General features: G+C 35.9%; 1 protein-coding gene across 1 annotated transcript; it reads left to right on the top strand.

Annotated features, from left to right (window-relative positions):
• Window positions 1–330: 330 nt before the first annotated feature.
• Window positions 331–5,622, top strand: LOC121422809 (protein chibby homolog 1-like). The gene is made up of 4 exons (XM_041618014.1): window positions 331–418; window positions 3,286–3,488; window positions 4,062–4,180; window positions 4,850–5,622. Exons 2-4 carry the CDS (start codon window positions 3,299–3,301, stop codon window positions 4,949–4,951), a joined length of 411 nt encoding a protein of 136 aa, XP_041473948.1. The 5' UTR covers window positions 331–418; window positions 3,286–3,298; the 3' UTR covers window positions 4,952–5,622.
• Window positions 5,623–10,308: the final 4,686 nt, after the last annotated feature.

The following is a 10,308-nucleotide window of genomic DNA, read 5'->3' as shown; positions in this document are numbered from 1 at the left end:
CGACAATTGCCATGAAAATAGCCCCCACCTCCCTCTCTAACTATATCTTAAAGAGTGGAGTACTTATTTTGCACAGGTATAGAGGATGAGCCCCCCCCCCCCCCCCGGTTCTGCGGCCCCTACTGAGGTACCAATAGCAAACGACAAATGAAGAATTATAAGTATTATGCCTAAATAATGAGAAGACAGGGGAAAAAGTTTGTAAATCGGATTAAAATTAAATTTGACTGAAACTTTTTTTAATCATATGTCGTTCAGTTCCCCTTGATAAATACTTGAAATTTCCAATGGTGATGAGCTAGGGGGCCCTCTCTCGTCAAAAATTCAGCAGAAAAAAAACAAAACAAAAGCGATTTGATTTTCGATATAGACTCATTTAATATTTGTAGTATTTTGGTGGTGTTCAACTTGACAAAACGTAAGTGACGTTTGTATGTATTTTCTACGTGAATAATAGCATTGAATTTTCTGGTTTATCGTGAATGATATTTATAAAAGTATGAAAGGCAATTTCCCAGGTTTTCTGACAACCTTTGCGCAGTAAACTCGGAGTAAAACTACCGACGTACCAATTTTGCCCGACTGCAGTCCCATACATTTTGATTTACGTTGTGTGAAGTGAGAGTGAAAGTTTGACGTTTGTGAGCGAGCGCGAGATTGATTCCAGTAATTGCCACCCTTTTTAAAGCCCGTCTAAAATGTAGCCATAAAGAGCCCAGCCATTGACAAATCATGGGAAATCGAATCAATACCTTATTACCTGATGTTCTGGAAAAATGCAGCTGCAGAAAGCTGCAGCCAAGTTTCCAATTCCAGGTCTAGCTTTTTAGTTTTTGTCCAAGACGGTGACCAAGCTTAATTTTCTTCCACAAAATGAGTGACAGTGTACATGGTGCATTTGCAATCATTTTTGTCAAATCAAATCAAATCATTCCCAAGGGTGACTGTACCATTCTTTATTCCAGAAATTGTCAAATACAATATTTGTAAAACTTTTAAAGGCCAACTTGTGTATTATGAATAACTGCCCATCCAGCGAGGCGGCTTCTACTATTCTAGAGAGTAAAAATCATTTACTGACATAAGGTTACTCTCAATGAAGCCAGGTATTCCTATCCATTCACGTCCTGTAGGCCGCTAAAACTTTTGCCCCTGAGATTTCTACTTCTAAAAGACCTTGACCTAAATCATGTACATGGGAAGCAACTTCATTTCCGACATTTCTGCGCCATTAATTTTATTTTTAAACAAGAATTCATCAAAAAAATGAGAAAAATATTATGATAAGACGGAAGACTCGAAGAGACTTGCCTGACGTTTACACCGCCATCTTGTTTCCTATTGTTCTTCACCAACATTACACTATGCACGTTGCATCCCATACATGATTTAGGGCTAGATCTTTTAGAAGAAAAGTATTCCTATCCATGTTTATTTATTTGCTAAAATGTCTTGTATAGGTAATAATGATTGATATAACCTTGTACTACTAGGTCTACTCCATGTGTGGCAAAGTAAGGTTGCTAATGTTTGGATTATTTTCTCTTTTTCTCTGGGACAAATGCTTGATTATTTGACACTGTCAGTTTCCATAATTATTATAGCTATTTATCATATAACTTGGATCCTTATTCTTTTTTCTAAATTAAAAACAGAGATTGAAAATGGACAGTTTTCTTTATACCTTTATACCTTTATACCGCATCTACTGGAAAAATACAGTTGTGTCTGCAGTCAAGTTTCCAGGTCTATCTTGTACTGTACGTTGTCTTCCTAGCTTGGATAAATCGCTATCTGTGCTATTTGTCCTTTGCTGTGCCAATGCAGTGACTAGTACTAATCCCATGCATGAGCATAATGCCATGCAGACCAAAACTTGTCTAGTTTTGTTTTGAAGTGATTGACTGTTGATGCTGTGACTACTTCAGCAGGCAAAGAATTCCAGTCGCTCACCGCTCTAACACTGAAGGTGTTTTGCCTCACGCTCAACCTACTCCTTTTCAGAAAAAGCTTGTAAGGATGACCACGGGTTGCTTGAGTGGAAGCTGATGTGAAGAACAGGTCTCTATTCACATCATCAATGCCGTGGATTATCTTATAGACTTGAATCATGTCACCTCTTCGTAGTCTGTACTTGATGGAAGGTAATTTCATTGCACGTAGCCTTCTGCCATAGTCCATTTCCTTCAGGGTTGGTACTAGCTTGGTTGCTCGTCGCTGGACTTTCTCAATAGCCTTCAGGTCAGAGGTATATCTTGGGTACCATATCCCATTTGCATATTCCAGAATTGGTCTCACAAGTGACTTGTATAACCTCTTGATGTTGTCTTTGTCTCTATGCACAAAGGTTCGTCGAATCGTAGCAAGCACACGGTTTGCTTTCAAGACTGCACTGGCTACTTGGGAGTGGAATTTCAGTTGAGAGTCCATGATGACTCCCAAGTCTCTTGCCATATAACTTTCCACCATAGAGGGTATATGCAAAAATATGCCCAAAATTCAAGTCTTTGAGTGCTCTGGTGAATACAAAACTATGGCAACCGATATACTAATGGAAAATAAATTGCAACTGTATGAAAATTAGGATTTTTGGCCACAATAGTGATATTTTAATGATTTTTTTAAAGTGTGTGCCGTGTACAGCATTGGCATACCACAGTCCTAGATGTAGATTTCCCAAAAGCAGGATGGTTGCAGTGAGCAAGTGATTTGGACTTAATTTATGTGACCAACCTCACATTTATTAGTGGTTTGTACATGTAAGTTATTGCCATGGTTGCATGCAGTCTGTTTGTTGTACCGTGTTTTGCTTTCATGAATCGAGCCATAAAATGTGTAAATGGCTGATGATACATTTCTTTTTTAGTTTCGTGAATTAATTTTATATAAAAATCATTCTTTTGGGAATAATTATGTAATAAAAAGATTTAGAAGACGAGAATTCACTCACCAGTGTCGGCACTGTTTGCTCTGTCAGCTGTTAATGATCTGATTTAAGTGGACCATCGCATTTGCGATCAATTACAGTGTCATCAAAAACATCAAAATTCAAAAGGAAAAACTTTTTCCTAATTATATTAAATATGTTGCTTTTTTTTCAAATGAAGAGTCAGAGAAATTATTTTCAAAAATCGATTTTTTAAATTGATTTTATAGATCAGTCAACTGTCTCTTTATACTGCTCACTCTTCATTTAAAAAGAATCAACATTTGTAATATAAGATTGATATAAATTTCCCTTATGAATTAAGACAATTTTCTATCAAATTTCATTTATTCTGACAGTGACCACACAATCATGCCTCTTCTTGGGAACAAGTTCAATACAAAGAAGACGCCCCCTAGAAGGTCGGCCTCTCTCAATAATCTGAATCGTTTGGAGAGTTCCATCAGAGAGGAAGAGTATGGGATGACCTATGGACAGCCAAAGGTCAAACTCGGGGGTCAAGAACTCAAGTTTGATGAAGACAATGGGGTGTGGATTGCTGGTGAGTTAGGCCCTTCGTGGAATACCGGTTTTTAATAATTATGATTTTTCCTGTACCTGTATCTCTTACATCCTCTTTCTTCTTTCTTTCCTCTGTTTTATTCTATATTCCTCTTTTTCTTCTCCTTTTTTATTGCTCATTCTTTCTTCCTCCATCCCCCTCTTTCCTTCTTGTTTGTTCTCCTTAACCCCCCCCCCATTTCCTTTTTCATTTATTCTCCCTCATCTTTTTTCTTCTCTTCCCCTTTCCTTTTCTTTCTTCCTCTTTGTTCTTGTCCCCTTTCTCTTTTTTTTCTTCCTTTACATTACACTCCTCCTCATACAAATGAACAAATTTTTCATTTTTATAGATATTTCTCATCAGTCTATGTTTATTGTTTTATTGAAAAATTGTAGCAATGATTGAAAAATGTTAGTGTTGCTATTTTGAAGAATGAAATCTAATCAACACCAACTATATTCCATTTAGACTTGGATCTATATTTCTTATATTTTATGATAATAATGTTCCCCTATCTTAAATTACGGTAAATCTGTGAATATCATACGATTCTTAATTTCTTTTCTTTTAAAGAGTCTGGCAATGCAGGAGGAGTCAGTCAGCGTGATTTCATCAAACTAAGAAAGCAGAACCAATCCTTGGCTGAAGAAAACAATCTACTCAAATTAAAAATTGAACTTTTACTTGACATGGTAAGTGAACAATAGTATAACTGCGTCATCAGGCAGTCAGTGAAAAGGGACAATGCAAGTTCTATTACATTGTAGTAATTGTCCTAAATGGGTAAGAAAATGGGGCCATTTCAAATGCAAGTTTTTACTGACTTCACTCATACTGTTGTGCACAGATTTAGATTTAATTGCTTTGTTTTCCTTGAGTTACATTGATGGCAATTTGAGCTTTATTATGCTTGATGTATTTTATTTTGCACACAGAGGTATCATGGTTTACAAAAATTTGTGAAGTTGGGTCTTAAGGCCACCGCACACCTTACGACTGTTCGCGATCCGATTTTGGAACAAATCACAATTTGCTCATTTTCTAAAAATGTGAATGGAACATGTCATTTTATTTGAGGTAATACTAATATAACCAGGTTTAAGAAATCACAGTATGCATCCATAAAGCATTGGAAAAGGAGATTGAGTTTCCTCCCCCCCCAAAAAAAAAAAAGTAAAATGAAATTAATGAGAATAAGAATAATAATAAATGAATGAATAACTAAATGATCCCACAGCCAAATCTAACTTAACTAGCCTCAACATAAATTCTCTCTTCAATTTTGAAATATTTTTAATTGTTGGAATACACTAACTTCTCCATAGTTGACTGTTTTACTCTTTCTTTGTAAATTTCCTTAGCTGGCTGAAACCACAGCAGAGAAACACCTACTAGAAAAGGACATGGGAGAGTATGGACACTCATCAAGTTCAAAGAAGAAGGGAAAAGGCCAGAAGAGATGATGAAGAAACGCTACCCATTTTGGAATTGTGCTGGACAATCACGTGTTGCATTCTTTGTACTGGCAAAGAAAATCGCATGCAGGGCGGAAGAAAAGCCACACTTAGCCAGTGTCATGGTGTGGAATTCTTTTGGAAATGATGAAACTGATGCAGTTTCTTGTTAATTGATCTCATATTCTTGCTTATTTTATAGGCAGATTTTGGAATAGGTATTGTGAAGAGCAATTATATACCTTCAGCTCTTTCTTCATTGCATTGTGAACGCTTCATCTTGACTTCCAGGCCTGTATTCTGAAGTCGGGTTTAATTGGAATTCTGGTCTAAGACCTTATAAGGTTTTGGTTTAACTATAGATAGCTAATTGTGAAATAAATCTTTGATATTACAGGATCGATTTATCTGCTCCTGTGACACTCAGTTAAGGAAGAACTATCTGCAAATATAGTCACTTAAACAATTTTCTTCTTCATTAGAGCATGATGAAAGAGCACTCGGTTAACATTAGAAATTGTTGTGTCGGTGCAGGAACGCCCGTGGGCCTCACTGTGGATTGCATGCGCGCAGAAACGCCCTTATACCCCTTTCATAAACCCAATTATGCAGATAATAGCAGCATAATTTGGTCGTAAAATCGGAGGAGGACCAGAGTTATCTGCATTATTTCGATGCTGCAATTATCCACGTAATACCAGCATCGGGACCAGATTTTGACTTTATGAAAGCATTCCAAAGTAATGCGGATAATTGCCATGGTGCAGTCACAAGGTCACCTTTTTCCAACTCGCCCCATCAGGTGGAGGCATGTGCAGTTGACGATTATCCGCCTTTTTCAGGACGGGAGCTCGTAAAAATAGTGCGGATTATTTTGTAAACCATTTTTTGTATTGAATTATCCGCATTACTCTTAGGCGGCTAACTGGAGGATGGGTTTGTGAAAGGGGTGTTAGTTGCACGCATAAGGGCGTTTCTGCACCGACAAGACAAACTACAATGTATAATAAATTTTGGACATTTTTAGCTTCCCATAATTTAAGCCCAGAGTTACATGTTGACCATGGATTAAATTAAACCGTACTTCAGAAAATGTTCCCTAGAATTGATCTTTTATACAATAGCATTGATCTACATCTGCTTGAAGAGTTGTGGGCTGGTCCCAAACAAATTAAGGTCTCCATGATACAAATGTCGATTTATGAGTTTCTGTTTCTCAATTTTTGTCTCACCTGCGAAGCAAAGTGAGACTATAGGCGCCGCTTTGCCGACGGCGGCGGCGTCAACATCAAATCTTAACCTGAGGTTAAGTTTTTGAAATGATGTCATAACTTAGAAAGTATATGGACCTAGTTAATAAAACTTGGCCATAAGGTTAATCAAGTATTACTGAATATCCTATTAGAGTTTCATGTCACATGACCAAGGTCAAAGGTCATTTAGGGTCAATGAACTTAGACCATGTTGGAGGATTCAACATTAAAATCTTAACCTGAGGTTAAGTTTTTGAAATGTCATCATAACTTAGAAAATATATGGACCTAGTTCATGAAACTTGGACATAAGGTAAATCAAGTATCACTGAACATCCTGCATGAGTTTCACGTCACATGACCAAGGTCAAAGGTCATTTAGGGTCAATGAACTTTGGCCGAATTGGGGATATCTGTTGAATTCCCATCTTAACTTTGAAAGTTTATGGATCTGATTCATGAAACTTGGACATAATAGTAATCAAGCATCACTGAAAATTTTGTGCAAGTTTCAGGTCTCATGATTAAGGTCAAAGGTCATTTAGGGTCAATGAACTTTGGTCGAATCAGGGGTATCTGTTGAATTACCATCATAACTTTGAAAGTTTATTGGTCTAGTTCATTAAACTTGGACATTAGAGTAATCAAGTATCACTGAACATCCTGTGCGCGTTTCAGGTCACATGACCAAGGTCAAAGGTCAATGAACTTTGGCCGAATTGGGTGTATCTGTTGAATTACCATCATAACTTTAAAAGTTTATGGATCTGATTCATGAAACTTGTACATAAGAGTAATCAAGTATCACTGAACATCCTGTGCGAGTTTCAGGTCACATGATCAAGGTCAAAGGTCATGTAAGGTCAATGAACTTTGGCCATGTTGGGGTTTTTTGTTGAATAACCATCATATCTCTGTAATTTTATTGGTCTAGTTCATAAAAAGTGGACATAAGAGTAACCATGTATCACTGAACATCTTGTGCGAGTTAGAGTAGTATTCAAAGTCAGCACTGCTGCTATATTGAACCGCGTGATGCAGGTGAGACGGCCAGAGGCATTCCACTTGTTTAACCCTTAGAATACCTACATGTATATACAGGAATAAATGATACATGTATTGTGATCTATCTTCAAGATTCAATCCATTCTAATGATAACCCTGTAAGAAACTGAACCCTTCTAGTTTTGACTTGATTTTTTCCCCATGGAGTGTCGAGATAAAAATTCAAATAACAAACAAAAAAATCAAATCAGTTAATCACTCGGGACTTCTATAAATGATTTTGCACAATGCAGTCTAATTTGTTGCTGTTGGTCATTGATAACAAGCTTGGTGGTGTTTTGTAGGAAAATATGTATATATTTAGGGGGTCAAATTTACAACATGGACTTTAGTGAGCACTGAAAAATTACAGTCCTGAAAATATTTATATTTTGGTTTTTTATACACTCCTAATTACTGGATTTACTTTTCTGATTGACAAGAATGAAAAGATATGATTGAGAGATTATAAGACTTTTTATTGATATATGTTAATGTAATTCCAAAACATAGCAATAGGGTAATTTCGATTGATATTTTGATTATGTTGATTAAGAGTGATTTTATTTATGAAAATTGGAGCCACAAGATCACATTTTTACTTTTTTTCTGTGATACTGAGATAGGTTATGAAATGGAGCCCACAAAATAATTGCACCTGAATATAATTTTGAGCTTCAAGTAAGTTTTTAATAAAGTCACTGAAACATCATCCCAATATAATTCCATATGCCAGACATGTATTCCAATTAGAACCCCAAGCAGAGACATACAATTTTTTTTTCCAGTTACACTTATCTTGAAAGTGAACAACCATTATGTTTATTCTTCCTGTTTTTTAAAATCCATTTAAACAACACACATCAAAGTTAAGATTTGTTTAAAACAATTCACTAAAAGCCAATATTTGCACGTAAACATGTATGCATTGTGGTCAATCAATTTTATGATTATAGACCACAACAATATACAAGTTGTAACTTATTGTGGATATACTGATCATCTTGTAGAAATCTCCCATGCATTTTTGACTACATGGAAAATATCTGGCAGGCCTGGTTCCTCCAGGTTGTGCTCAAACTAGTTGTGAAATCATTAGTACATTTAGTTGCTTGTACTTTTCTTTTTATTATGAAATTGCTGTGATGTGATTCATATACTGCCCATTACAAGACACAACCTTAGATTATGTCATACCGGTATAAGCACAGCTGATGGACAAAGGCACACAATCACATGACCATTACTTGAACATCGATTGTCTTGTGGGTGGAGTAAAATATCAAATTGTCGTCCAGTATTTTTTTCTAAACCGTCCAATATATTTAGATAATGAAATCTCTTTAAAGCGTTCACAAATGAAGTCCAATGCTTGGATTTCTGACAAAACTGAGATGGACATCTAAAAATAGTGTTGCCCCTAAACACTCCATCTAAATTATATCCAGACGATTGTAGTGTTTATTATTGAATGTTTCAAAGAATTTGAAGAATGACTACCACTACTGCTTCTCCCTAAAAGACTGCTTGTCTTTAGATCAGTCCTGCTTCAGATGTCAAATACATGAACATGTAACTGGTTACTTTCTTTTTCTGTATCAATATTCTTATTCATTTTTGTTACCTTCATGGGCAGGTTCATATGTTGTCTTCTTTGTATTACAATTATTTATATTTATAGAATAAAGTTTTGAGTATTGAAATTTTTTTCTGGTGAATACTATTGTGGTTTAGAGAAAAAGAAGAGGGAAATGTGGATAAAAGAATAGAGGAAAAGAGAAAGGGAAGAAGAGATGAAGAGAAAGATGAGTGGGAGAGGAGAGGGAGGGGGGGTAGGAAGAAATGAGGAAGAGATAAGAGCTATGCTTATTCCAAATTATTTGGTCTTGTATATGTGATGTCTATTAGCATACATGTTCAGATAAACAGGAGTAGCAGGCCCTTTTTCACAAAAGTTTAACGGGGGGGGGGGGGGGGGGGGACAATGGACTATTCTGATTTTAGTTACATAATTGAACTGATTCAGCGTGTGTACCGAGATAGGTCCAATAATAAATACTCGCTATTTGCTTTGGGCACTACGTGAGCACAGAATTCAGCCTTGAAAAAAATCATAATCCAAGGTTTTGTATCCCAACTGGTTTAAATAATTTTGTGAATTTGGGCCTAAGACTGCAAAAATTGAAGAGCACTGGTATCAACTATTGCATACTCTCATTCACAGGCTTTCAAAATTAAGTGGTTATATCCCCATATCTCTTGTATTGAGGCAGTACTGTACGTGACAACATAATAATTGAGGATGCCAATTTGGAACAAGAACTTCATTACAAAATGAACATTGATTTATGAGTTAAAAAAAAGTGGGGTCTACGATACAATCCATGTACAAATTTCATTGTGGAACTACTAATTAATTAAATATTCAATTTTTTTTTTCAGTGAGACACTTGCAATTCCATATCAAAGTTCATCATGTAATAACTTGAATTCAAATTATTGGTGCAAAATATATTGCCAGTTGCCATGCTATGCACCATTTTAATAGACTTCATAGCAGAAAAGAGATAAAAGAAAGGGATAATTATCAATGGCAGTTGCAATTTGAGATCATAATTCACAATGCTTCAATAATCATGACTTTCTTTTTTTTCCTGGAAGATGAGATGACATCCTTTCATTTCATGTACATGTACAATTCTGAGATTTACTTGGTTTTATTCATTTTGACCAGACAAAAAAATTTATGAAGCTAATTACAAGTGCAACCCCTGTACAGAGGTCAATAAGACAGACAATTATTCATCCAAAAAGCCCTTCAATGTAAACATCAGTTCTAAAAAAAAAAAACATTTCATGTAAAATTCTAATTCCCAAGCACCCCCATTTACAGAGGGACATCTATTTCTCCAGCCCCTCATTTCATAGCAACTTCAGATTTTAGAGCCGTACACACCTACCCTTTGAAAAAAAATGACCCCCCCCTCAACATTCTTCTACTAATGGCTCACATCTCACACATGTAAGTATACTTCTTTTTTTCTCCAATCTCTCTCATAACAGATTGAT

The sequence above is a fragment of the Lytechinus variegatus genome, chromosome 10, assembly GCF_018143015.1.
Source record: "Lytechinus variegatus isolate NC3 chromosome 10, Lvar_3.0, whole genome shotgun sequence".
Lineage (NCBI taxonomy): Eukaryota > Metazoa > Echinodermata > Echinoidea > Temnopleuroida > Toxopneustidae > Lytechinus > Lytechinus variegatus.
Note: the sequence above shows the minus strand (reverse complement) of the source record. Positions and strands in the feature narration are given on the sequence as shown.